This window comes from Alternaria rosae, assembly GCF_020736505.1.
Source record: "Alternaria rosae strain MPI-PUGE-AT-0040 chromosome Unknown BKA58scaffold_6, whole genome shotgun sequence".
In the NCBI taxonomy this organism is placed as follows: domain Eukaryota; kingdom Fungi; phylum Ascomycota; class Dothideomycetes; order Pleosporales; family Pleosporaceae; genus Alternaria; species Alternaria rosae.
Genome location: NW_025763575.1, coordinates 1667695 through 1693215, shown reverse-complemented (window position 1 = coordinate 1693215; position 25521 = coordinate 1667695). Strand labels below are relative to the sequence as shown.

General features: G+C 52.3%; 8 protein-coding genes across 8 annotated transcripts; 3 read left to right on the top strand and 5 right to left on the bottom strand.

Moving 5' to 3' along the window:
* Positions 1-3188: 3188 nt before the first annotated feature.
* On the bottom strand, positions 3189-4844 carry BKA58DRAFT_196758 (Homeodomain-like protein). The gene is made up of 7 exons (XM_046165735.1): positions 4667-4844; positions 4529-4553; positions 4331-4480; positions 4237-4280; positions 4123-4190; positions 3961-4061; positions 3189-3912 (listed from the first exon to the last, which is right to left on the bottom strand). The coding sequence occupies exons 1-7, from the start codon at positions 4743-4745 to the stop codon at positions 3288-3290; spliced, it is 1092 nt and encodes a 363-aa protein (XP_046024454.1). The 5' UTR covers positions 4746-4844; the 3' UTR covers positions 3189-3287.
* Positions 4845-6643: 1799 nt separating this feature from the next.
* Positions 6644-7759, bottom strand: BKA58DRAFT_196755 (uncharacterized protein). Its single transcript, XM_046165734.1, has 2 exons — positions 7509-7759; positions 6644-7354 (listed from the first exon to the last, which is right to left on the bottom strand). Exons 1-2 carry the CDS (start codon positions 7630-7632, stop codon positions 6846-6848), a joined length of 633 nt encoding a protein of 210 aa, XP_046024453.1. The 5' UTR covers positions 7633-7759; the 3' UTR covers positions 6644-6845.
* Positions 7760-7884: 125 nt separating this feature from the next.
* Positions 7885-11119, top strand: BKA58DRAFT_387136 (uncharacterized protein). Its single transcript, XM_046170531.1, has 2 exons — positions 7885-8577; positions 8656-11119. Exons 1-2 carry the CDS (start codon positions 8302-8304, stop codon positions 10795-10797), a joined length of 2418 nt encoding a protein of 805 aa, XP_046024452.1. The 5' UTR covers positions 7885-8301; the 3' UTR covers positions 10798-11119.
* On the top strand, positions 11107-12265 carry BKA58DRAFT_196835 (Rhodanese-like domain-containing protein). Its single transcript, XM_046165738.1, has 3 exons — positions 11107-11496; positions 11596-11852; positions 11939-12265. Exons 1-3 carry the CDS (start codon positions 11239-11241, stop codon positions 12156-12158), a joined length of 735 nt encoding a protein of 244 aa, XP_046024451.1. The 5' UTR covers positions 11107-11238; the 3' UTR covers positions 12159-12265.
* A 38-nt stretch (positions 12266-12303) lies between these two features.
* On the bottom strand, positions 12304-16906 carry BKA58DRAFT_196765 (P-loop containing nucleoside triphosphate hydrolase protein). The gene is made up of 6 exons (XM_046165736.1): positions 16586-16906; positions 16434-16539; positions 16233-16375; positions 15294-16182; positions 12531-15232; positions 12304-12475 (listed from the first exon to the last, which is right to left on the bottom strand). The coding sequence occupies exons 1-6, from the start codon at positions 16781-16783 to the stop codon at positions 12449-12451; spliced, it is 4065 nt and encodes a 1354-aa protein (XP_046024450.1). The 5' UTR covers positions 16784-16906; the 3' UTR covers positions 12304-12448.
* Positions 16907-18078: 1172 nt separating this feature from the next.
* On the bottom strand, positions 18079-19746 carry BKA58DRAFT_317367 (uncharacterized protein; the record flags this gene model as incomplete). The annotated part of the gene is made up of 1 exon (XM_046167624.1): positions 18079-19746. The coding sequence occupies one exon, from the start codon at positions 19744-19746 to the stop codon at positions 18079-18081; it is 1668 nt and encodes a 555-aa protein (XP_046024449.1).
* Positions 19747-20774: 1028 nt separating this feature from the next.
* BKA58DRAFT_196779 (electron transfer flavoprotein-like protein subunit alpha) lies at positions 20775-22369 on the bottom strand. The gene is made up of 3 exons (XM_046165737.1): positions 21950-22369; positions 21729-21897; positions 20775-21678 (listed from the first exon to the last, which is right to left on the bottom strand). The coding sequence occupies exons 1-3, from the start codon at positions 22250-22252 to the stop codon at positions 21101-21103; spliced, it is 1050 nt and encodes a 349-aa protein (XP_046024448.1). The 5' UTR covers positions 22253-22369; the 3' UTR covers positions 20775-21100.
* A 107-nt stretch (positions 22370-22476) lies between these two features.
* On the top strand, positions 22477-25521 carry BKA58DRAFT_340837 (uncharacterized protein). The gene is made up of 3 exons (XM_046168335.1): positions 22477-22775; positions 22954-23498; positions 23552-25521. The coding sequence occupies exons 1-3, from the start codon at positions 22688-22690 to the stop codon at positions 25109-25111; spliced, it is 2193 nt and encodes a 730-aa protein (XP_046024447.1). The 5' UTR covers positions 22477-22687; the 3' UTR covers positions 25112-25521.

Here is a 25521-nt window from a genome sequence, read left to right as displayed (position 1 = left end):
AGCCTCCCTCGATTGATTATCATCCTCGATGCATGTAAGTTTGTAATGCACACACGTTCGGTGCTCAGTGCGTTGTGTTGTACTCAGGGGTGCTATCCGACGGGTAATATTTGAAACGCTGATAATATGCCGGTTAGTGGTCTGGATACGAGGCAGAATGGGAGGCTTTCTGGACCTCCATCGCATGGGTCGAGGATGATACAAGTAGATGGTGCGCTTTGGCCGAGACACGGTCAGGTTCCTCGGGTCGACCAAGGATTCGTTCCGATGTAGTTGCGATTTCACCAATCGCTCGCGTGGAAGGGGTGAACACGTGACGTCATCCTAACATCAAGCTGTGGCGCGCAACGCGTCAAGTCAAAATAAAACATTCGAACAACTCTGTGCCCAAAGTCTTATCAGTGCATTCGTTACTTGTCTGTCCTATCCTTAATAAATAGATGTTGGACCATGCCACGGACGCGAGGCGAAGCAAGGAGTAGTGCTGATGCGGGACGCGATGCCAGTCAAGATCCCGAGAAGCAGCCGCGAGACACTGCGTCTGGAGCGCAAAACGCTGAGTCCCCGACACAATCTGCCCGTCAGAGGAGGAAAGTGAGATGCAAGAATGAAGCATCTGCAAAGCGACGCCGAACGAGTGAAAGACATGGAACAACTACTTCAGTACGGGCCGAAAAGAATGGAGGGCAACCAAGACAAGAAGAACTAGAACATCGGAGACCCCGATTCACGACACAGGACCTGTAATATGACTACGATCGTTCCAAGCTACAGGATCCGAGATCAACACTAGGCCGTAGAGCCCGTCCTCGCTGGGGTGATATCAGTGCGCCTCAAGAGATCAGAGATCGGGCCAGCGAAAGCTTCTACTTACCCAAGCCTTCGAAGCCTCCTGGACGTCTGAACGCCTCGCTTAAAGAAACAATGTTCAGAGATAAAGCCACAAGCCTGCAACAAGAACAAGATGGTGGGTGGCATAGAGAAAGCAGTCGAGCGACTGAGTAGCAGAAGATGTTCGACTTGTTCTTTTTGGCCAAGTGAAACGATGACAGGGGTATCGGTCACACCGTGGAGAGCTACGTCAAAGATCGGATTCGAAGGATATGGACGTGCCGTGGCATCAAGTCGGTCCGGAGCAGGTGCAGCAATGGCGTGACAGAGGTTTCAAGCCTGTCAACTTCCACAACTGGTGGGAAGAGCCCAACGAAGAGGAGAAGAAGAGAATGATGTATATGATGTCAGGAGCTAGTTTGAAAAAGGACTTGTAGTTACATAGTCACTTCTGATGATGTTTCAGGGAAACATTACTTTGATAACACGCTAGTCTTTCCTCCGCCCATATGACCCAAGCTAATCTCAACACGTCCCATTCTGCCGCCGGAAGACGTCCACACATTAGGCCCTCCGAAGAACACATCAGGCCGTCCAAAGCGGACCGTCTTACGGCTAAGCGAAAAGCTTAATCTACAACTGCCACGCGTCTCAACTATCCCGCTGGCTCTTGGTAAGGCAAACAGCGAGGCGGAGTCCCCAAAGCGTGGTCACCTGGGTCCCGCTGTATCATTTCACGTATTGTAATGTAATGTAACAGTGTGATGTAGCTCTCGGTACGTGGGTTTTGGGCATCTAGGGGAACGTGCCGCATAGTCTACCTATTCATAGTAATCCAGCTGCCTGATTGTGCTTCGGAGCTTGTGGGGTGTGGGGTGTGGAGTTTCTGATGCAGTGCTGGGATGAAGTGACGGAACGTGGAGACTCTCCTGGCTCACTTGGTCTGGACATCGTGTACGTGAATGTAGGTCCGTTATCATTATTATCATAAACGGATTGACAACACTGTCAGATGCTCTTCTCTGAAGAGTCAGGGTAGAGATAGTCACAGCAGCGAGCATTGGTCTCGCAGTATCAAGTGACAACCTGTAGAGACTACATCCGTCTAACGCGGGTATCGCCCTTGACAAGTGACGGAGGTAGACGTCTTCTCGTCCGCGTAGGACCTAGTTCCCTTGCGCGTCCATAGCTTCAAAGTGCCCACTTCGACCTCATCATGCATACATGCCGATGCCAATCACCCACGCCAACACATAGTTTCCAATCAAGCATCGGCGAAGATTTCGACGGGCGATACCGAATACAAGCCTACCACGTGCCAGCGGATAATTGACATCATATGTTTGACATCATGTCACCCTCCCAAAGCGTCCATATACCCAAATATACATTCCTTCTATGCAGGAACGCGTATTCCCTCCCGCAAAATCATGCCAAAAACACGAGGGTGACGAAGCCTACTCAAGGCAGCAACGAAGGAACAAACCAACCGAAAGCAGACCCAAAGTCCGGTCCGACAATGTGAAGAACAATGTATGGCGTACATTGACGACACAGATCGACAGGAACGGGACGCCGTTCCACCTACGTGGTTAACTTCAAGGTTCCATGCTAACGGTACCTACCGCTATGCGGCAAGCCATCAGCCATCACCAGGCGCACGGGGTATCGTGACAAAAAACCTTCAACACAAACAACGCCCAAGCGAAGCAGAATGGCATGATGCCATCTGCAAGTGACAAACGCTGCAGGGACTCGCGTGTGTAAACGAGAAAAAGTCACACGCGTCGCGCAACGGATGAGGCAGGTAAAACAGCGGTCCAGGCAACGAGATCGTGCATCGTGCAGCGGACATGGGCGCGGATCAGGACACTCTACATTAGCTGACGCTAGCTAGCATGTATGTGATCACCGGTGCATTGATGCGCGTGCTGGCCTGCAACGGCTCAGGCTGTCTTCAAGGCAGAGAAAAAGAAACAGCGTGGCCCGCCGCGAAACAACCCTGATTCGTGATAGTGGGGACGATGCTATTTTGACTCGACTAGGTAACCGATCCTGTCTTTTTGTTCTTCTTTTTGTTCCGTAGATGCGCACTTTACTGGATTGGGTAACTTTAACGCAATGGAGGTGCGAGGCGTCCGACTTGTACTCGGGGTTGAGGCTGTGCTGGGCTTAGGCGGCCAATCAGGGGTCTTCACTTGCGGGTTTGTCACGTGGTTAGGCCCTTTCGCGTCTAGAGAACCTGCAGTAGTTGGCATCAAGGTTTGCAAGGTGGTGTTTGAAACGCAATTGACACTCGGTGAAACGAAAGATTGGTCGGGGCTTTGTGGGCGGAAAATTATCTTTATTGCAGCTGTGTGACGAGACTCTCAGAACTCGACCTATCAAGTACTTGCCAAATCTGACCCATTAAGTAACTGCCAAGCTACACACTTTAACATACATGTTGCACAGCCTCACGACTGATAGTAAGGATGTTGTGGATGTCTGGGGTCACGGTACATTGCCGATGCGCTTTGGTCGTAAACCCGCTGACCTGATGCAGTAGGTGGCGAGTAATTCGGCATCGTGGCATATGCTGCTCGCTCCGTGGAGGCTGTGTAAGCAATGTTGTGGGTCGTTATTGGTTGCTGGGCGACCGAATATGGGCTGTAGCCATACACTGATGGGCTCGTGGGTGCACCGGTGTGCAGTGATGGTGAGGGGTGATGTGCGTAGGGCGACGTTTGATCCCATGTGGCAGGCATGTTGGAGCCCAGTGGTGGCTGAGTGTATAGATACTGAGAAGGAGTCACCGATGAATGGTGTGGGATTCGGTCGGCTGTAACGGTAGGTGTGGCGTATGTTTGTGGAGATGACCATGTTGAGTATGCATCGTTGTCGAAGCTTGACCAGGAATGGCGACTTGATCCGTGTGAGGGTGTTGACAGGAACGTATCGTACATATGAGAGCTGGGGGAGAGGTAGTCATCGTCCTCGGGATAGCTCGACAGGGCCGGTGTACCAGAGTCGGATGGAGAACTTGGGGCATTGGGAAGGGTGATGCCCTGGTTCTGGTATCTTCGCACGAGGACCGTATATCTTGAAACCGTTAGGAGATAGTTTAACAAGAAATATCGAACAACGAACCTGTTCTTGATATCATTCTTTGATCTTCCTGGGAAATGTTCTCGTTGGATGTCTTTCCAGTGTCGTCCTAGTCGCTGGACTGCGTCGATAAGTGCTGAGTCCTAAGCAGTTCTTGTCAGCAAGGGAAAATAGGGTATCGTCTGCGAGATTGCTGTCACTGACATCCAAGTCGCGCCATTCGCTTCGATCAAGATCCGGATCGAGTGACTGCTGCCACCGCTTTGCGCACTCTGAGGATTGGTCAGCGACGAAGTAGTAATACATTGTAGTACCCACGGTCTGCGCTGCGACTTCCGACACAGCTTGCGACCACTGTCCACCTGTTGATAGTAGTCAGTACGAGTATGTACTTCTATTTGTTGAACCATACTTTTGGCCGTACTGTTGCACCCCTCTCGAAAGCAGTTGATCCTCACTCTTCGACCACTGCCCCTTCTTGAGGCCTCCTGCCACCGAGTTGTGCCACCGTTTTCGACAGTCTTTGTTCGTTCGACCGGGTAGGTTATCGGCGATCCTGCACCTACGGATCCTGTTAGTTCCAGACTTGGGTGGGATGGATACAACATACCAATCCTTGACTTCTCCTTCCACAACTGATGATGCTTAGTTAGCTTGCTTGGAGAAGACTAATATGCAGAGGTTGTTGCATAGCTGCGGAGCATAGAATACGACGTGGGCTGTGTCTCCTGCAACAGGTGTAACTTACGTTGGGCCTCCACTTCTTCGCGGAGTTTCTGATCTTCCGCTAAAGACCACTTCCGAGGTTGGCGAATGGAATTGTCCATAACGATCGGGAACGGGTAAAGATGTCGTACTCAAGGATATCTGGATTTAACCAGAGATCTCTTGCAATGGACGGTAGATAGGATGACAAGATTGAGGGAAAAAGTAAGAGTTGCTTAGAGATAACGCAATAGACTTCAGTCCTGTTGATCGAGTAACAGTGACCGAAAGACTTAGTACAAGTAAAGAGTGCAAGACTATCAGCAATGTAGACATCGTGAAGAGACGATCTTGGGCGGAAAGCTAGCATAATAGTGTTCCAGCGTCTTGGCAAGCCAGGTCCCTGGATTTTCCGGAGGGAGAGACGGCAAACAAGCTGTATGCCAAGCTGTAATGTTTGACGGTGGTACTCGGTTCGCTAGTGTGCGCGGCGACCTACAGCGTTTTCGAAACAACCGAGTAACGAACATGTTCCATGCAGCTGGACGAGGCTTTGCAGGCCATGACGCGTGCGTGTATGGTTAGTGTATCGTCTGACGGGCCGTTGACCAGGTGGTGTGTACAGCCCCCAAAGGATTCCCGCACTGGCTAGGTCCCTGTAGGTAAGGCTGCATGGACCATACACCGCTAACCTCGAGGAACTCCAGAACTTAGCAGCCGGTTGGAATAAGCTTGTTGCTCCACAAGATATACTGTTTATTCGCTAGGAACAGCAGATTTGCATAGCGTGCCTGATGTGACAATCACTCGTTGCTTAGAGACGTGCTTTTACCCTTTGTTGGCCCATTCTTCTAAATGGTGGAAAGTTCGCTGGACTCGAGTCGGCAAGAGTAAATCGGGCAATCTGTTGTACGGTGAAATCCTTGCGAAACATAAGTATCTTGCACGACAAAAGAGGAAGTCCGTTCATCGATGATTTCGAGGTGGTTTCAAAAACGTGACAAGGTGGCTGTGCTCTAGTCCAATATGGGCCAACGCTGATCATCTCGGAAAAGCAGCCGAACAGATCTCTGGATCAGTCTAAGCCATCTGATAGCCTCATATGATCGGCGAAGAGAAGGTTGCGATATGCGCGGTAGCTGTCTCTGGTGTTGACATCTCGCCACTACTATCAAGCGGAGAGGGTGTTAATACCGCAATGTTCTAGTGATAGTCTGCGCCATGCGCTCGAAGATCCGCTAAGCTCTCAGACGGAGAGTGTGTTGCTGTATGGTGTTGTGCCATTGGAACGAGCTCGTTCAGTTGGAGGCGAAGATTACTCCTGACGGTCAGTCCGCAGTCTTGCTGGTACGACAGGACCAGTGAGGCGATTACAGCGGTGGCGAAGACGGAAATCGGCAATAAGATCAACTGAACGCATTCCGGTGAAGTGATGTCTATTCGTGTCTTGTGTATGCTCACATAAGCGGTCGTGAGAGGTACATGTTGGAAAGTGAGAGCGAGGCTGGGAACCTTTGGAAGAGCGTTCATCCCTAGCGCGTGAATCGCGCTCCATTCGGGAGGTACCGCCAGCCACTTTTGGCAGTCGCCGATTACTCCGCGCTCACACAACACATCAAACGCAGCAACTCCGATTCGCATAGCTATCTGTCGTGTACTGATTAAGCAATGCGCTTTTATCGCTCGGTCGCTACAAGTTATGCCCGAGCCTAACGCTCCTCGTCCAAGGGCTGAGGGGTAGGGCTGAACATGTAACATCACGCAACCGCATTGGTGCATGGTGATATCGAGCGATGTAAGAAAGAATGCAATATACATTGGATTGATTCGCTGAGTCAATGGTGCTTTCTTGGGGAAGAAGCTGTGCACCTGATCCAGACTGTCTGTGGCACCACTGCTTTCACAGAGTCTGGCCTATTGTATCCTGTGTAAACAAGCTGCTACTCTCTCTGAGCAAGCATGCCTATGACTACGGCTAGATCATAGCTACCCCGCATGCGTTCCGATCTATTGGCTAGTATGATGTTCGACCTACGGGAAGCGCAATATATGCATCTCAATGAACGGGTCGAAACCTTGTTCGTTGTAAAGCGGAGCGGTGTCTTCAGCACTGGATTGAGTGCGTAGATGTTGACAAGAGCGCGCGCACGCGTTGGCTGATGCAGACGTATCATCCGTCGGAGCTGAGGATGATAGCGTCGCTATCGGATGACGATGATGCTTCAGGTCTTGCTCATGAGTCTCTGCGCTTTCGCAAGCAGGACTGTGCTCTCTCGGCCCAGCTTCCTTTGGCCATTGGGTCCCCTAGCTTTGGCCATGGTCTTCCTGAAGCGCTCACGCTCAGCAATCTTCTTTGCGCGCTCCTTCTCCGCTTCCTCCCTGGCTTTTTGCCGCGCCTCTATTTCCTCCCTCTTCTTCCGCGCCACTTCTGTCTCTTTCAAGAATGGCTGTGGTCGAGCTCGCCGCTGTCGCCTCTCCCAAGTCTGTGTGGATTCCGGTTCGGGCGACTTCTCTTCCAGCATCGCGACGCGATCAGGGTGTGGCTCCAACGTGGGCTCTTGGACAGGCTCAGCAGGCTCCTCATCCTCGTCTTCGTTGTCGTCGTTGGCAGATTCGCGGTCGTAGACAGACTTGCGCGGTGCCGTCTCTTCGTTTTCTTCGCGGGCTTTGAGCTTTGCATATTGCTTCTTCAGCTTTGCCTTGGTGATAAGGCCTTTCTTGATCTTTTCGACTAAGTACACAATTAGCAGTTGAATCGTATGTGCGATGCTAGCAAACGTCGTTATTGCGTATTTATCCGGTACTTGGAACGACTGCGATACGCCTGTCTGAATTCTTCCTCTGCGAGAAGTTTATGCATGAAGAATATGTTGGAAAAAACCTACTCTTCCGTCTATGGGTGCCATCCGGTAAATTTGCGGGACCGATGTCGAAGCGACTCTTCTGCTTCTGCTTCTGCTTCTTCACCACTGACTTTGCGTCTCCTTGATGCGGCCGTTTGACTGCCATACTGAAGGCTGTGGTTGTGTTGAGAAAGTTCGGAGTCGCGACATGGAGATTGTCGCAAGAACGCGAGCCGACTTTCTCAGCCTTGGCAAAGTGGGGCGCAATCCAGAGCCAGTCACATAGTCTTCACGACCGCGGCGGTCCTGAACTCACGCCTCAGCTTTGTGCACCGTCGCAACTATGCACCAGGAAAGACGCATCCCGCGGGGACGTGCAGGAACGCCCGAATGAGCAGTGTGTTCTTTTTTGTCGTGTGACATGCTGCGTCGGCCAATACCGGTCCGGCGGCATGGGCGACTTTATCAGCAGCGATTAGGAACTTTCCGTCTTGTAACAAAGATCACAGCGCGTCATCTGTCCCGGTCCCTGCGTCCCTCCTCTCCGCACCTTCAACTGGGGCGCTCCACGCTGTTTCGTCCTAAAACTGGGCAGTATGACTGTACAATGAAGCGCCCACTGGAGCCAGCGCACCCCGTTTAAACTGGAAACTCTTACTCATATCATTCGCCGGGCCAGCAGGTGCTCCAACCGCTTGACCTGACGTCTCCGCCGTCCTTGCGACCTGCCATCTCAGTGCTCCACGTCTTTCGCGCTCACAAACCCGCCACTATTCTATGATACTTTGTCAAATCTTTGTACCCATGCTGTCTATCGCAACAATCTGTTACAACCATGCCCATCTTTCATGATCCCCATGACAGTCCGCCAACATCGTCATTCTTGCCCCGGACCTTGGCCACCGGCTTTGAATTACCGCATACTCCGGGATTTGCTGTAGGAAGAAATATGGAATCCGACATGCAGCCAGAATCGCCGAAAGCCGACGTGTTACAGGATATGGACCCTGGGTCGCCCGGCCAAATGCGCAAGCCGCCCATGTTTGGACGGAAGGACTGGATGGAGAGGATCAAACGAACGAACAGTCCATCGTGGCTGCAGCGGCAAGGTGTGAGTAGCCGGGGAACTAGGAAACGTCCGCCATGGTGTTTGATAATCAATGTAAGGAATACTGATCATGTATCACAGGGCGATTCCGTAACTGAGCGCGACTCCTCAACCCGACCGACATCACGAGACCGACCGACTACACCTCAAGCTTCATCCACCGAGCTGCAAAGCTCCCGTATCTCCACCCCGGAACATCTCCGTGACCCTGCAGCGGTAGGCCTGGATATCGAGCGTCCACGATCGGCATTACACTCTGGAGATTTTAGAGAGAAGAGAGCGGGCACGACCTCGGAGAATGACTCCTCATCTTCAGGCTTCCTAGCGACTTCGCCGGTGGTGCCTTGGAACCGCTCGTTCCCATCTGCTGCTTATACCTCGAACCGCAATGACGTCTCGTACCCAGTGTCACACCACCCAGATGCCCGAATACCCACTCGAGCGCGAGCGATATCGCAATCATCACAGTCACCGTTTAGCTCATTTGCATTTCTACCGCCCACAAGCCCGCTTGTCCAGCAAGCAAACAACACAGACTTGGACTTCTCTTCTAGGCCAGGCTCGCGGCAAGGGTCCCGAAGTCCCGACAGAAATAGTCGCCGGCATACCTACTCTCCTGCATCCTTTCATGATTACCAGTCCACCCAAATGGCGCGATCCGCCACGGGAACTCCGGCAGCTCGACACATTCGCCACAGTGGTTCAATGCCATACCAGGCACACCAACCGCGACGATCAATGACGTTCAATCAGTCTGAGCCTCAATCTCAGTCGCAAACACCGTTCCTACACGCTCGGCGCCCCTCCTTTTCCTCGGAAGCATCTCCGTTGCAACACGCCCCCATGGTTGGTTCATACGAGGAGTCTATACTTCGTGGGCGTATGTCTACTACGCCTTCGCGGCCTCTTGATTTCGTCGCCAAGATTGGTGTACTCGGCAAGGGACAATGCAAGTCAAGCCTCAAGTGTCCACCCCATGTTACGGTCCCCTTTCCTGCCGTATTTTACAGCTACAACACCGGTAACGGCAGGATCTCAGATAATGAGCCGAGCCCTTATGTTGGGCACATTGACCTGGAAAATACTTTGTCAGCGCCAGATGAAAGCAGCGAAGCTGGTAAACGCAAGCGACGACATGTGGTGCCAGTCCCCGAACAAGACGATCTTGATTTCAAGCTTAATCTTGGAGAAGAGGAGAATGGGCAAAGCGTGAAGGGAGATCTTCGCCGTAAAGAAAAGAAGAAGCGACGATCGACGTCTCCCAAGGCACCTCCAGGGGGATGTTACCGCATACCGCCGCAGGGCCAACTACAGATTGTGCTGAAGAACCCAAACAAAACCGCAGTGAAGCTCTTTCTCGTTCCATACGACATATCGGATATGGAGCCAGGCCAGAAGACCTTTATCAGACAGCGCAGCTACTCTGCTGGACCCATTATCGATATGCCCGCATCTTCACGGAAGAACCTCGGAACTGACCGTCCAGAGGCTGCTCTCAGCAACTCAGACGATCCGAACGACCGACCTATCCTGCGTTACCTCATACACTTGCACATATGCTGTCCTTCAAAGGGTCGTCATTACTTGTACAAAAGCATACGGGTCGTTTTTGCGAATAGAGTACCGGACGGCAAAGAAAAGTTGAGGAACGAGATCCAGCAGCCAGAGCCTAGATACAGCACGTACAAGCCGACGAGAGATGCAGCATCGATACAAAAGGCACAATTAGCGGGAGCCCAGCCCGCTACGGACAAGGCTTTCCGTCGGCGCAGCGCTGGATGGCCACTTTCTCAATCTCAACAGGCATACGATCAGCTCGATGGATTAAGGCAGCACACCCCATTACCCCCGCCAGCCGTCAAGTTCACTGGTGGTACCACCCACTCTTCAGCCTCAAGCAGCTTCAACTCGCCTATGCCGGAATTACAGCCCATACCTTTCACCATTGGCAGGCTGGCTGCAATCGATTCACGGCCTATGTCTCACGATTGCATGGATATTGATCCGAAGAGCCCCTTCAGAACACCCATCACTTCGCCGCGAGCTGGCGTTAGTAGTCCAAAAAGTCAAAGCGATGGTACCTTTGAGAAGCTCAGTAAAGGCGATATTGGATATGGCGGTAATGCTTTCTCGCCACTCGGTAGCCCATCCGCTCCGCCTAATGCCGGTCTATTATCACAACGGTTGCGCGGTTTGGATGTTCAGCGCGATGAGGAGGAGTAAGCGTTTCTCATTTACAGGAGTTTGGACAATCCTTATGTGATCTGTTTGTGTTGAATACCCCATCGTCTGTAGTTCTTTTTCTGGCGTTATATACTGACCCTGTTGGACGTGGCCCTTGAACCACAGCGTCTTCCATGTTCTTTTGTGCTAGATACTACAAATGAGATGAATGCATCAATTTACCATACTTCCGGAACCGTACAGCCGATGCGTGCGATGACGCTTGCCGAACTTGTGGCTGTAGGGCTTAGCGTAGTTGCGCTCAGAGGCTCGCGAAGAGTGACGTCGGCGATAATTTGGCTAGAGCCGAGCTCTCGTCGGCGACTTGAACACTGAGTATTTATCTATCCGAACAACATCTTCGACACCCTGGAGACTATAGTCGCCTTCTTAGCTCTTTCTGAATCGTAATAAATTATCATCGCGACACCAATACCAACCATGGCCTCCAAGCGCGCAGCTCAACTGCTCGGCGTCCGTTCCAATGCCTCCGTCATCGGCCGCCAGCCTACACGATTGAGCTTTAACACTGCACGAGCCTTCAGCATCGCACCCAAATCACAAAACAAAATCATCTCGCAGAGCAGGACAGTGGTTGTAGGAGGTGCAGCGAGATTACAAGCGACGCCCGCGCAAAAGAGATGGCACTCACAGGCCCCAAACGACTTGAAGCAGAACAAACTCTACCAATTCGACGATGTACGTCTTATCGTTCCTTTCCATGAACCCCTCGATTCATGCATTATCCTTTCCTCGAGCCATCACGCACTTCCTCAAGTGCCTCGCTAACCTGTCTAGGTTCTACATATCCTCGAAGCGCCCTCAGACTCCCGCCTCCTCATTGACGTTCGCGAACCCCATGAATTCGACGCAAACACTATACCCACCTCTATCAATATCCCCGTCACCTCACAACCCGATGCGCTGCTACTAGACGAAGAGGAGTTTGAGGATAGGTTTGGTTTCCAGAAGCCACCCAAGGGAAAGGAAGTCGTCTTCTTTTGCAAGGCCGGAGTGAGGAGTTCAGCGGCTGCAGGAATCGCGAGACAAGCTGGGTAAGTTATACCTTTGTAACAAACGCCGAAATTTCAACTGGCGGACACGGAACCTTGCATGGATCATCAGCTGACTCACATGGTAGATACACAAATATTGGCGAATACCGCGGCTCGTGGCTCGACTGGCAGAAGCGCGGCGGACCGGGCACAAAGTCACCACCGAAGCCCGATGGCATGGGCGAGCCCAAGGCCCCTACCACCGAGACAAAGCCTACAGCTAAGACGGGTGATAGCGGAGAAGAAGATCTGGGGCCTCAAGGCCAACCACCGTACCCACCAGGAGGGATTATGGGCCAACAGTAGGTCTGCGATGTGAAGGTGGCAGATGGTGAATGAGTTGGTAATACGTGATACATGGAGGATGCACATAACAAAACGAGACTGAGATCTAGTTAAATTGAAAGAAACATTGCGTTACTTTTCAAATCCTCGAGAAGGGCAATGACACATTTCCATTCGATCGGAGCATAGTATCTAAAGAGGGATATGGCAGCCGGCTACTCAAAATTACAAGTCTTAAAGAAACAAGGAGAGATTATCAAACGAAAGTATGTCGCCAACACAATGAATGCCAAAGTTAGTATCGTTCACTACTACCGGTCTAAAGCCTGAGCCTGGCACTGTTCGAAAGTTAGCACATCTCAATCCGAACAAATAAGTCAGATTCAAACTCACCATCTGCCAGTAAACACCCCGTTTCCTCAGCAGCCCCTGGTGATCACCCCTCTCCAACACCATGCCACTACCCAAAACGAAGATGACATCCGCCTTCTGAATCGTGGCAAGGCGATGCGCGACTGCAATTACAGTTCTTCCGCCCTCGCCAGCAGCACGCTCAATAGCATCCTGAACCAATTTCTCAGATTCGGAATCGAGAGACGACGTCGCTTCATCCAGCAAGAGTAGCTTCGGCTTCCGCAGCAAGGCCCGAGCGAGACTAAGACGCTGTTTCTGACCGCCAGACAGCGACATGCCTTTTGGACCTAGGCGCTGGGCATATCCATCGGGCAGGGAGGTGATGAAGTCGTGGATTTGGGCGTCGCGGCATGCTTGCTCGATGTCTTCGTCCGTGGCGGTATCGACAGACAAAGCGACGTTTTCGTGTATCGTGCCTTCGTACAGCGTGGGTTCTTGGCTCACGAGACTGATCTGCTTACGGTACTCTGCGGGATCAAGAGTGATGATGTCTTGTCCGTTGTAGAGGATGCGGCCGGATGATGCGTCGTAGAAGCGCTCGAGGAGCGAGATTGTGGTGGATTTGCCGCAGCCGGATGCACCGACTAGTGCGGCGAATTGGCCTGGTTGGACCTGGATGTTGAGGTTGGATAGGACGGGCACTTCGCGGGTTTTGTATGTGAAATACACATTTTGGAACTCGATGCCTACGCCTTCTTCTGGTTTACTTAGAGGCGGATAGGTAGTAGCTGTTGCAGACTTTGATGGACGCATACTGAGAATGCGGTTCGCGGCGCCCGTGGCTTGGGCCATGTTGGGAGCATACGAGAAGAATTGCCCTGCTGCAATGGCGCCTTGCACGATAGCTTGGTAGATGACGAAGAAATCTACAGGATTGTACTCGCGGGAAGCCAGCAGAGTACCGCCATACCAGAAGGTAAGAGCCATGCAGGCCAGTTCAATGCTGTCGCTTGCCGCGAAAACAAGAGTACCGTACTTTGCGCTTGAAAACGCGTTGGTGACATGACCCTTGAGCAATGTCTCGTAGCGCTGGCCGATCATGTCTTCCATGATAAGACTTGATACTGTGCGGAAAGCACCGACAGCTTCGGAGGCAAATTGGCTGCTGTTTTCGAATACCTTCGCGTTGGTTTTGTCGAATTCAAGTTCAAGGCGTACACGGAGATATCCAGCAGCCAGGATAAGTGGTAGCGCGGCAAATAGGGCAACAAGCGACAGTTTCCATCCATAGATGAAGGAGATGATGACGCAGCCCACTACGTTGACTATGGCAATGAGCGCAACGGACATCTCCGTTGCCATGAGCTGCTGGATCTGTGTCGAGTCTGAGCTCAGGGTCGATGTCAGAGATCCAGGGCTATGTCCCTGATCGTCGAAGAAGGCAATGCGTTTGCGGATGAGGTTGTCTAGGTACTCTTGCCGGTAATTCTTCGTTATGGCGACAGAGATTAGGTGACAGGCCGAGCCCATGAAAAAGTAGGACAGAAAGGTGCTCGCAGCCAGAACACCGAACATGCCTGCCCAGAAGTTGCCTTTGCTAACGAGTTCGTCCATGGGAAGGGTGAAAACGTTGACGACGTTTGCAAAAATGTAGGCCTGAAGCGGGTAGACGACACCGCTAGCCAGTACACCCAGAATAGCGACGCTGTATAGGATCCAATGACCGCGCTGTTCGTAGATAAGACGCCCGAAGCTGCCAAAGAGACCTTGCTGTTTGTACTCTGGATCTTCGGCTGCTTTGGAGACATCACTGCTCTGCTTGTAGTTCTCGGCGATTGCAGTGTCTGCGCTCTTGATCTTTTCGAGCGGGCCGGCATCAGCGTCTTGTTCCGCTTCCGTTGCGATCTCTTGGGCATGGACCAAGCCGTAGTAGACACCAGCTTCTATCTTCAACAGCTCATCGTGGGTGCCTTGTTCCACGAGAGTGCCTTGACGTAAGACAATGATCTTATCCGCACGCCTGATGGTAGAGAGGCGATGCGCGATGACGATAGTCGTTCGGTTCTTCGATACGCGATCGAGAGCCTGTTGAACAATGCGTTCGGTACGTACATCGATAGCGCTCGTAGCCTCGTCGAGAATCAATATAGGCGGTTGTTTTATGATACTCCGCGCGATAGCTATTCGTTGGCGCTGTCCACCTGAAAGCTTGATGCCGCTCTCGCCAACCAGAGTTTCGTAGCCTTCTGGTAGTTTGGCGATAAACTCTTCGGCGTAAGCTTCGCGACACGCGTCTTCGACCAGTCTCATCTTTTCTTCTTTTGGCAAGTCTTCGTATTGAGTACCAATGAGGCCGAAAGCGATGTTGTTGTACAGGGTGTCGTTGAACAGAAAGGGCTCCTGCTGGACCAGACCAATCTGAGAGCGCCACCATTTTAGGTCGACATCTCGTAGGTTGGTATTCCCGATCCTGATAATCCCAGTGCAGGTGTTTGGGCCCAGATCGGGCTCCTCGTCTTTGCTCTTGTCATGTCCAGCCTTCTTCGCAGATGCTTGTTTGTCTTCATCCTTCAGTGCAGCTCTCTTCTTGAACCACCCAGCCTTCTGTGGGCTCCCTTTATTCTTGTCAAGGGTGTCTTCATGAGGCGACGAGCCGTCCGGGCTCCCATCAGATGCGGCCGTGGCCGTTGTGCCTGAGAGTTCGTACCATCTCTGGACAAGTCCCACAATAGTTGACTTCCCTAGAGGTTAAGGCAAGTGGTCAGTAACCAGCACATGAATCGCAGGACAGGAAATGCTTACCACTTCCGGATGGACCGACAATAGCGGTAACCTTGCCTGCCTCAAGCTCGAGATCAAGGCCTCCAAGAATCCGAACATGTGGTCGGCTTGGGTATGAAAAGGCAACATTCTGGAAGCGGATGTTCGCGTTGGCAGCAACATCAGGCTCCTTCAATCCAGTGGTATCGGGAATGGGTGCATCGATCGTGATGAATAGTTCGGTGGCGGCAGACGATGCCTTCGCGATGGCAATTATTGGGCTTACAACCCTACTAATGTTCGTTATTGCCATCATGACAGAGAACAGAACCACCACTATGGTTCCGACATCGCCTTTGCCTTCCGAGTACTGTTTGATGCCAAACCAGAACGCGATCGCAAAAGTGCCATACATTCCAATCATCATGGGTGACATGACCAGACCCATCAGAGGTGCAGCCCTTCTTTCGTTCGTCGCGGCTTTGTCCAGTAAGGCCTCATGCAACCTTGCCAACTTCGCCTCTGCACCGAATGCAGTAACGATACGAATGGATGAGAACATCTCGAAAGCCATGGCTGAAGCATCTTCATGATGCTTCTCGGTAACTTTGTGTATCCGGATGAAAGGTGGCAATATGATACCAAAGACCACGAGGATGAACGGAAGCGAGGCAGAGGCGACTACAGTAAGCAGTGGGCCTTTGATGAAAGCCACAACATACGCTCCGATAACGAACGCAAGAGACTGGAAGAGTATAGCAAAGTGCTGCGATATGGCGAGCTGAACCGTGTTGGAAGAGGTTGTAATCCGCGTGGACACCTTGCCGGGACTTATAGTGTCTATCACACTGATTGGCTGTGCAAACAAGGCTCGTAGATATGCTAGACGCAACGCAGCAGAGATTCGAAGGCCGCTGATTCGGATAGTGAGCTACAACAGTGTTAGAATGACTGTAGCAGCTTTATGCCATGTGTGCATACCATTGATATGTAAGATAACACAAACTTTGCGATAAAGAGGTAGACAAGAAAGAGGGTAAGCCTGTTGATCTCGGATTGAAATTCTCCTGCTGTCAATGTCGTCCCCGGGATGAAGTAGTTGGTAAAAGAGCCAACCAATTGGCCTGATTGCTGTCAGTATTCGCGGAAGGTGCCAATAGATTCTGCGGTATCAGATCATACCGAAGACAACGTTCATTAGAGGAAATGTAACGCCGGAGGCTATCGAAGTCACACAGCACATGAATATGAGCCAGTAATCGAGAGCAGTTCCGTACGAGAATACTCGCTGTTCACATGTTAGCCAGGAATAACATCCAAAGCAATTTACTCACGAAGTAATTCTTCATGCCCGCTTCAGGTACTTTCTTTGCCTTCGGTGAGGCACTTTCATCTTGCCCTACATCTTCGATGACGCTGTGCTTTTCGTCGGGTCCTGTCTCTAGAACTTGAGTGGCGATCGCAGTGCTCTCCACCCCAGCGTCGACGGCTGGCTGGGGTGGCGGTTGACCGTCAGTGACCTTGGAGTTCATGGCTGCGGGATGCAAAGGAGCGTAAGAAAGTGGCAAAGTGCGACTTTGAGATGGACGGTTATTCGACGGTAGAAGAGGCGGTCATCTTAACCGAAGGACGAAAGTTGATGCCTGGTGATGTGATTGCCGTATAGATCGTATTCTTATGTACACCGGATCAAGTCGTATCCACGTTCCGATTCGACATGCACACCGTCAAAAGTCGGAATGAAAGAGCAACCTCTAACGATCGTTTGCACCGGGGCCAATGTTCGTCGTGCCAAGGGCTATACGAATCTCAGCCACAGGAGGCGCTAACCGCGCGATATCTCGCTTCACCACCATCCTTCCTAATCGAGCGACTGACTGCGAGACGCAAGGGGCAACGCGCGTCTGTTGTGTTTCAACGCCTAGACTCGACGTCAGTGCGAATAAGTAATGTCGAATGCTGGAAATAGCCGAGCAAACGTTTTTCGCAAGACGTATCGAGAATTGAGCACCCGAGTGTTGGAGTTCCCGGGAAGCATGGGTGTTGTCCAGCGTCTTCCTGAGTGAGTGAGCGAACGGACGTCGGTGCCTCAAAGTCCGACTCCACCGATCAATCGGCACTCCTCATTAAACACCTACCTGCCGCACAACCATTGCCAATTCACAGACGAGCCTTTAGGCTTTCCTTGAGCTTTCCAAGATGATAGCAGACGCCTTCGATTGCAACTGCATGCGACCGGGATGCTCATCGATCTGCTTTTTTTTTGGCGTCCTCGCAGCTAGCAAACCTACCTAGGTAGAGAATGCGCGACTACACCGAATTCAGAAATGTTCATGGCCAAGACATGTGCTAAGGATGGCTGCAAGGATGACGGAGTGACGAAACATTGCTGCCTAACATCAAAGAGCCCGAGGAAGGTACGATATCCTGTACTCCAGATGTTGCTTCACTACATCACTGTGCATGCCTACTAGATCCTGTGTAGGTTGCGGCAATGGCGCCTGAGAGGGAATTGGCCTTGTAGTACGCTAGTCTCACTTCGAAGCACACACAACGATGCCAGAGATCCTCTGCTTACCTTCGCAAGCAACCGATTCTTCATACATAATTTGACCGCATCTCCACGAGCGCAGTGTGGGTAGCGCATTTTTTAGTCAGCGACATCGTGTTGAGGAACAAGGCAGCAAAACTCAATGCCCACCTTACAGTACTATCAGCAATCAGACTTCGATAAGAAGATCTCCCATTTTATGCCTCAACGTCCCAACAGAGGTCCACCTCGCTATCGCTGAACATTTCAGACAAGAATGGGTTGATTGCACCATGTCTACTGACTCCCAATGCTATGTCGTTGACTCCCCACACTTCTCCCACACTCCATCTCCCTCAAAGCCTCAACATCAGACCTCCGCCTTGCACCCTCCTTCCGCTTCTCTAATCTCACAAGACTTTCAATCAGCCGCTTCATAAGCCACTCGCTCTCACTGATACCAGACACCATGGGACTATCATCTCCGATCCAATCCCAATTCACCAATCCCTCTTCGTTCTCGTCTTCCGAAGTCGTATTATCGTTACCTATGTCCCGGTCTAGACGCTCTGGACTGGTCAGGCGGATGAGTCGTGTGAACTCGACCCATTCTTCGTACGTGTAGCGCTTGTCGTCGGTCTTGAGGTCGTGCGAAACTTTTTGGATGGACAGGGCGAGGCGGCGGGTCAGCGAAGCATGGGAGGGAGGGTTTGTGACATCGGCTTCGGCTTCGGTGGCGAGGGCTGGAACCGTGGGATGGAGAGTAAGTTCTATGTCGGTTGCTGCTTCACGCTCTTCAGGATCGTTTGAAGTGCTTTCCCTGTCTTGAGGTTCGGAGGAATCTACGATGCCGTCGTCAGATCGTGGATCCGACACGTCGAAACCCCTCTTCAATCGGCTCTTTCTCGCTCGTTTGTCTGTCCACCGTTGTAGCCATCGCAGCAGCCAAGGGTGCTTGTTGAGAAACGAACGCCAGATACCTGCCTTCGGCAGTACTGTAAAATCTGCAAGCTCATCACTCCATTTCTTGAAGTTGGCGACGACAGTGTCGCCTAGATCTGAGACCAGGATAGTCATGGTCGGAACGGCAATCAAGCTCCAGATGACGAAGAAACAGCGCCCGGAATTAGATCTTGGTGCCAGGTCACCGTAGCCGATTGTTAGTAGACTGACATAACAGAAGTAAAGCGATTGGAAGTACGTCAAGTGTTGGGTTTCTTGTTCGGTGATCCAGAAGACCACTGCGCCTACACACCAAAGGATCGAGAATGTCGTGATGGACCAGAAAAGCGCCATCCACTGCTTAAACTTCTTCGAGTCGGCTTGGATCTTGCGCATAGCTTCGAAGCGATCTTTTTCTTCTTTCAATAACATGATCTTGGGCTTGGATGAACCGATACGCAGAGCATCAGCGAAGCCCTGCATAGTCGATGTATGCTGAACCGACTCGCCCATGGGCGTTCTGAAGGGCCGTGGTTGACTAGGTGCTGATATCTTTGGAATGCCAAGTTTGCGTCTCCGAACAAGATGGTGGGCTTCTCGTTCGCGATGGCGGAGATCAAACGAATTGGTAACTGTACGCTCTACGACTCGTTCTCGCATGCGATCGACATGCTTCTGAACAATTTTCTCGTCGCCGAGCTCGCGGACTGCTGTGTAAAGCGACGAGACGATGAGGGCTAGCGTAATCGTTCCGCCTACAGAGTATGGAAAGACAATACCCCTAGTGACATCGGTTGTGGGTACTAGATCGCCAAAACCAACGGTCAGGATAGTTACATCGCAGAAGTACAAGGCATCGGCAAACCTCCAACTGTCTTCTCCAGCATCTTGCTCGAGTTTCGCAAAGACAGCGGCGCCACCGCCTAGCCAAATAAAGAAAGCCATGGTCTGTAAAATAAGCGTCCTTTGACTGTCGCTCAAAGCAAAGTTTTCAGGGTAGTGACCGAGAAAGAAGCCCAGCATGTTGACCATGAGAAGCATAGAACAGATGGTGTAAAACGCCGCAGCCGCAATCGCGTACCAAAATCCTTGTGTGTATCCTTGTTCCGGTCGGATGGGTGGTTCGTAAGTGTTCATACATATCGTTATCGCTATGAGGAAAGCGGATGAAAGATACCACAGAACCACAGTGAGGGGTAGGGCAATGATATAGCGAATCCTTTGCGTGAAGTTCAGAAGAAGGAAGAGATTGCCAAGAAAGCCGCAGATCAACGATGCGACATTAATCCAATAGCACCATCTTGGGTCGCCGAAAGGTACGCCTTTGAAGTCTGAGATTCTTTCGCCGTTGATGATGTTTTGCTGTCTCCAGGGAGTTACGAGTGCGGCGATCGAGCTCACATTTGCCAGGGGGCCGAGAGTTGCGGCGAGTAGCTTCTTTGATGTCAATATACGAACATGATCCTTGGTCGATTTAAAAGGTATCAAAGTCGCTTGAGCTTCTCGCAATGACTACTAAACACGAATCATTACTTACAGGTATCCCAGTGCTAGCGAACCACCAATCGCTATCCTGCCCCTCCCATTTCTTCCAAACATTCCACCATCTCTTCTTCTTGCTATGTTTCTGTGTCAAATGCTCCTTTTTCTTCACTCCTTCTGTTTGGGTATCTCCGAGTTGCGAGATGCTTGGCTGCCCAGATTCTTGATGTTCATTCGCCATCATCGGTGCGATCCGGCATCAGACATCGTAACCCCAGACAGTGAGCTGGGCCGTCCGCAAACCCAGAATGAAAGCTGTAGTCCAGGATGTGAAGATCGCTCAGGCTCGTTCTCCGGTGCAAACCTCGAGAAGGTGCGAAATGGCGATCAGTATGTCCGGCCTGAATACACGCGTATGACTAGTTGCTGAGAAACCGGCGCTAGAGCGGAGGCAGTGGCGCAGGGATTGTGGAAGCGTCTTCAATTTGTGATAAATACGGGAAATGATATAGGATGTGGAAGATCAGAGGATTATTTTCGTAACGACTTCATGGCCGCGCGTTTAAGCAGGTCACCAGCAAGTATGCCAGATCCAACTACTCGGCTATCGCGGCGTAGTGGAGACGGATGGTGGGTGCTGGCGTCGATCAGCCGTTGACGCACGCCAAGCTGCGAATGTCCGAGGCTACTTGGAGATCAGAAGGTTAATAATTCACGTGCAGTCAGAGATTCTCTGGAAAGCACAGGATGTGCTTGCGTGCTTCATGCCATGATTCGCAATGGTTCTAAGAAAGCACTGGGTGTCTCCTGGTAGTCGACTTCGTGGCAGTTGCGTTCCTTGTTTGATCGATATTCTGTTCAAACTATATACAACAGGTATCCATGCGCTCTGTGCTTATTGCGACTTGAGCTTCTCGGTCAACTCTGGGACCTTTTCGAAAAGATCTCCAACAAGACCGACGTCCGCGACCTGGAAAATGGGTGCCTCGGCATCTTTGTTGATGGCTGCAATAACCTTACTGTCCTTCATACCAGCCAGATGCTGAATGGCACCGGAGATACCAGCACACAGGTATAATTGTGGCGCAACATTCTTTCCAGTCTGACCCACTTGCAAGCTGTTGTCTGCAAAGCCGCTGTCGACTGCTGCTCTTGATGCGCCAATCGCGGCACCGAGCGCGTCTGCTAGCGGTGGCATGAGCTTGTCAAACTCTTCCTTTGATTTTAGACCACGGCCGCCGGAGACGACCTTCTCTGCAGAGCCGAGATCGGGACGGTCGGACTTCTGGAGGTCCTCAGATATCCACTCTGTTGAGCATTCGGCCTTGGGGTCGACACCCTCCTCTACTGTCGCGTTTCCGCCTTCGGTCTCAGGCGCGGGGAATGCGGTGCCTCGGACGGTGATGACTTTGGTGCTGTCGGACGATTGGACGGTCATGATGGCGTTACCGGCGTAGATTGGGCGAACAAATGCTGTAGTCTGGTTAACAACCCCTCGCATACTTTGGACGGTGCTCACTCACTGTCCTCGCCCTCAATACCGGTAATGTCTGATATTTGCTGTGTGTCCAGAAGTGCTGAGACACGCGGCATTATGTTCTTTCCGAACGCTGAATGCCCAGCGACGACGTGTGTGTATCCGCCCTTCTTGATGTTCTCAACCAGGAGTGGCGCATAGTTCTCGGGGAGACACTGCAAGATGTTGTCAGCCCCTAATCATTTGATCTGTCTTTGGACTGCTGACCCTGTCGTATGCTCCATTTTCGACGTAGATGACCTTCTCTACGCCCTTTGACTTGGCTGCCTCATCTGCGGCCGACTTGACCCCACTTCCAGCAATGAAGGCTGTTATTGAGCCTCCAAGCTTTGTCCCTGCTGTGATGGCGGCCAATGACTGTGACACAATCTTTCCTTCTTTCTGCTCGAGAATGGCAAACGTCGACGCTAACCGTGCGAGGGCGGAGTATTGGGGAACGACCGTGGGTTGCGACGGCCGAAGCCGTGTGCGAGCTGTGCTGAGGGCAGATTGACGAGCGGCGGAGAACATGGTGGGCGGGAACAGTGCGATGTCTCTGGGGGAAACAGACACGCAAAATTCGGGAAGATGGGGTAGAACGCCTCGTCCAGCAGTAGTGAAAGCAACCCAACGGCGTGGAGAACTATGACCTCGGTTTGGCCAGGTTAGTTATCCGGCACTAGCCTTGCATCGGAGCTGCAGGCTGATCACGTGAGACTACTCCATGCTCCTTAGTGCTCTTTTTGCTTAGGCGTTCGAGAGCATCGCGAACTTCAGACGCGACTCCAACCCACCCATCGCAGCCCCCCATCCCCACCTTCATTCAACAACAACCACGCGGCAGCACGTTGGAAAAGACACGTTGCGATCGCGCAACTGCTCCGAGTTCTCGCGCCCGCGACTTCCCCTTTGCATTGCCGCATAGCGCCTTCCAGCTCCGTCGCATCGCATAACACGCCTCGAGCCATGGCCGACGACGCGACAGCAAGCGCAACTGCGCAGGACCCAAGTCTCGCTGGAGAAGGTGTCACGGACACCAATGCGCTGGATCAAGGTAGGCTGCACTCTGATTTCACCCATCATCATACCCAGCACCAGTCGCGTCCACACCATGGACGATCTGTTCCATGATGAAGAGCTCCTAGGGGCACTGGACCTTGCAGACTTGGATCGCATGTCCCAAGCACCAGAATGGAAGAACCTCGAAGTAGTCAGTCCGCTAAGTTCCGTAGATACCAGCATGCTCGAAGACGCACCCGTCAAGGAGTCTTCCAACGATCCCGCTACTGCCACCCCCACAGCCGCATCAGATAATCCTCTAGACGCACCCGACGGCCCAAGACCGGAAGCGGAAGACGCTGATGGCCAGGATGACGAAGAGATGGGCGGCGTCGACGATGCGAAAAAGGAGAACGGCGAGGGCGCTGAAGCTGCTGACCCAGAGGCGCAAGCAAAAGCCGACTTACAGTCAGCCGCGCGTTCGCACTTTGTTACCCAGACATATGCGACCATCATCCCGAGCTACGCAACCTGGTTCGACATGCGCTACATCGACTACCGCGAGCGCAAAGCCCTACCCGAGTTCTTCAACGGTCGCAACCGCAGCAAGACACCGGCCGTCTACCGCGATTACCGCGATTTCATGATCAATACATACCGCCTGAACCCATCCGAGTACCTCACAGTCACCGCATGCCGCAGGAATCTTGCGGGAGACGTCTGCGCTATCATGCGCGTGCACGCTTTCCTCGAACAGTGGGGATTGATCAACTACCAAGTAAATCCTACCGCTACATGATTACATTGAGTCATTATTAACATGTTAATTAGGTCGACCCTCAAGAACGCCCGTCGAACATTGGTCCTCCATTCACCGGCCATTTCCGTGTCACTGTCGATACGCCCCGCGGACTGCAACCGTTCCAACCAGGACCAGGCTCAAAAGTTACGGACGGAAAGCAGCTCACAGCGACCGACCGCGCTGCGAGCCAGCAACCCACTGCGAAGAGCGAGACCAAGTCTTTGGCTGGACGAAATATCTACGAGGCCAATGGCAAAGAAGCATCCGTGGAGCCAAAAGCTGCTAACGGTGAAGGTGCCGCTAACGGCTCGGTAGACGTCAAGGATCTCGAAGCCGCCGCGAAGGAGCCAACCAAGGTCATCAACTGCTTCAGTTGCGGTGTCGAATGTACCCGTGTACATTTCCATGAAACAAAACCTTCCGAGCAGTCTGGACAGATCAAGGCTGCTGGTGGCCTGAAGCGCGACCTTTGCCCCAGATGTTTTGTAGAGGGTAATTTCCCACAAGGCACATCCTCAGCCGACTTCACAAAGATCTCCAACCCGGAGAACTCAGCAGCAGCCGAGACAGAAGAGAAGTGGACAGAAGAGGAGACTCTTCTGCTACTCGAGGGCTTGGAGGAGTTTGACGATGACTGGAACCGTGTTGCCGACCACGTCCAGACGAAGACGCGCGAGCAGTGCGTGATGAAGTTCCTGCAGCTCGAGATTGAGGACAAGTACATCGAGGCGGATCTACCGGAGTCACAATCGGCAGCTCCTTCAACCAAGTTCTTGCGCGATCTGGAGTACCTCAGCGAAGGCCGTGTACCTATCCACCACGCCGACAACCCGATTCTGAGCGTCGTCAGCTTCCTAGCTGGCCTTGCTCCCGCGAACGTCACAGAGGCAGCGGTCGCGTCAGGGCGCAGCGTCGGCGAGATGAAGCGCATCCTTCAAGAGAAGATCAACAAAGCCCCAACCGCACCATCAGAGAAGGGCAAAGAGAAGGAAGGCGAGCAGTCTACACCCGCAGCTACCGCCTCAGACATGAAGCCCGAAGGCGGCGACGCTATGGACGTCGACCCCTCCGCCGAGTCCACCGCTGTAGCCACGCGGGAATCCGACTCTTCCTCCAACCCCAACCCGCTCGCCACCCTGCCCTTCGCCCTCTCCGCAGCCCGTTCCTCAGCACTAGCCTCTCACGAAGAACGCCACATCACCCGTCTCGTCTCCGGCGCCGTAAACCTCCAACTCCAAAAGCTACAGCTCAAGCTCGCGCACTTTAATGACTTTGAGAAGCTCCTCTCCGCCGAACGCCGCGATCTGCAGCGCCGTCGCCAGCAGCTCTTCATGGACCGCCTGAACTTCCAGAGGAGAGTCCGCGCACTCGAAGACGCGACCAAGCGCATCAGCAGCTCCATGGGCGGCCAGGGTCTCCCTGGCAGTATGAGCAACGAAGACGCCGTCCAGGCGCTGACAGAAGCCATGCGCATGTTCGGCGTAGGCAAGGGCGAGGACAGCATGGGCGTCAAGCGCGACAGTGTCGATGCAGGTGTTGCTCAGCCCCTTGCCGAGGGTGCAGAGGGCTACAGCAAAGTAGAGATTTAGAGACATCTTAGCGCGCGCGCGCGACGTGTTTGAGGACGTGGTCCTCTGAATTGAGACCAGGGTGTGCGTATGAGGCGCTGCCGGACTATCGCACTCTGAGAGGTGCATGAGAAGCGCGTTTGGAAGCAAGGACCTTGTGGACAGGGTGAAGAGTGCAAACGTCAGGATATGTGGCTGTTGGTCTCAAGGGGTGTTTTCTGGCGTACAATGAGTTGGTACCTACGCTATTCGGAACTAAGATTATGCTACAATGGCCCGATGTATTCAAGTTTTCTTTTCTGGCAGGCTGGAGTGCCTGCTGTACAAGTAGTTTCTGTTATCAAGAACGATTGCAATCCCTTTCCTTAGCACACCAAGAGTCTTTGGTCTGAATGTTGCCTGGTTTCTTAGCACAAGATTTTTTAGATGTG

Coding starts and splice junctions, on each gene's coding strand:
- BKA58DRAFT_196758 (XM_046165735.1), bottom strand. CDS start 4,745: ATGGACAATTCCATTCGCCAACCTCGGAAGTGGTCTTTAGCGGAAGAT. Junction 4,481..4,528: donor GAAGGAGAAGTCAAGGATTG/GTATGTTGTATC, acceptor CAGGATCCGTAG/GTGCAGGATCGCCGATAACC. Junction 4,191..4,236: donor CGGAAGTCGCAGCGCAGACC/GTGGGTACTACA, acceptor ACCAATCCTCAG/AGTGCGCAAAGCGGTGGCAG.
- BKA58DRAFT_196755 (XM_046165734.1), bottom strand. CDS start 7,632: ATGGCAGTCAAACGGCCGCATCAAGGAGACGCAAAGTCAGTGGTGAAG. Junction 7,355..7,508: donor TGGCACCCATAGACGGAAGA/GTAGGTTTTTTC, acceptor TTGTGTACTTAG/TCGAAAAGATCAAGAAAGGC.
- BKA58DRAFT_387136 (XM_046170531.1), top strand. CDS start 8,302: ATGCCCATCTTTCATGATCCCCATGACAGTCCGCCAACATCGTCATTC. Junction 8,578..8,655: donor CGTGGCTGCAGCGGCAAGGT/GTGAGTAGCCGG, acceptor CATGTATCACAG/GGCGATTCCGTAACTGAGCG.
- BKA58DRAFT_196835 (XM_046165738.1), top strand. CDS start 11,239: ATGGCCTCCAAGCGCGCAGCTCAACTGCTCGGCGTCCGTTCCAATGCC. Junction 11,497..11,595: donor AACTCTACCAATTCGACGAT/GTACGTCTTATC, acceptor TAACCTGTCTAG/GTTCTACATATCCTCGAAGC. Junction 11,853..11,938: donor GGAATCGCGAGACAAGCTGG/GTAAGTTATACC, acceptor CTCACATGGTAG/ATACACAAATATTGGCGAAT.
- BKA58DRAFT_196765 (XM_046165736.1), bottom strand. CDS start 16,783: ATGAACTCCAAGGTCACTGACGGTCAACCGCCACCCCAGCCAGCCGTC. Junction 16,376..16,433: donor TCTAATGAACGTTGTCTTCG/GTATGATCTGAT, acceptor GACAGCAATCAG/GCCAATTGGTTGGCTCTTTT. Junction 16,183..16,232: donor TGTTATCTTACATATCAATG/GTATGCACACAT, acceptor ACACTGTTGTAG/CTCACTATCCGAATCAGCGG.
- BKA58DRAFT_196779 (XM_046165737.1), bottom strand. CDS start 22,252: ATGTTCTCCGCCGCTCGTCAATCTGCCCTCAGCACAGCTCGCACACGG. Junction 21,898..21,949: donor AAAATGGAGCATACGACAGG/GTCAGCAGTCCA, acceptor AACATCTTGCAG/TGTCTCCCCGAGAACTATGC. Junction 21,679..21,728: donor CGGTATTGAGGGCGAGGACA/GTGAGTGAGCAC, acceptor ACCAGACTACAG/CATTTGTTCGCCCAATCTAC.
- BKA58DRAFT_340837 (XM_046168335.1), top strand. CDS start 22,688: ATGGCCGACGACGCGACAGCAAGCGCAACTGCGCAGGACCCAAGTCTC. Junction 22,776..22,953: donor CACCAATGCGCTGGATCAAG/GTAGGCTGCACT, acceptor TAAGTTCCGTAG/ATACCAGCATGCTCGAAGAC. Junction 23,499..23,551: donor GGGGATTGATCAACTACCAA/GTAAATCCTACC, acceptor CATGTTAATTAG/GTCGACCCTCAAGAACGCCC.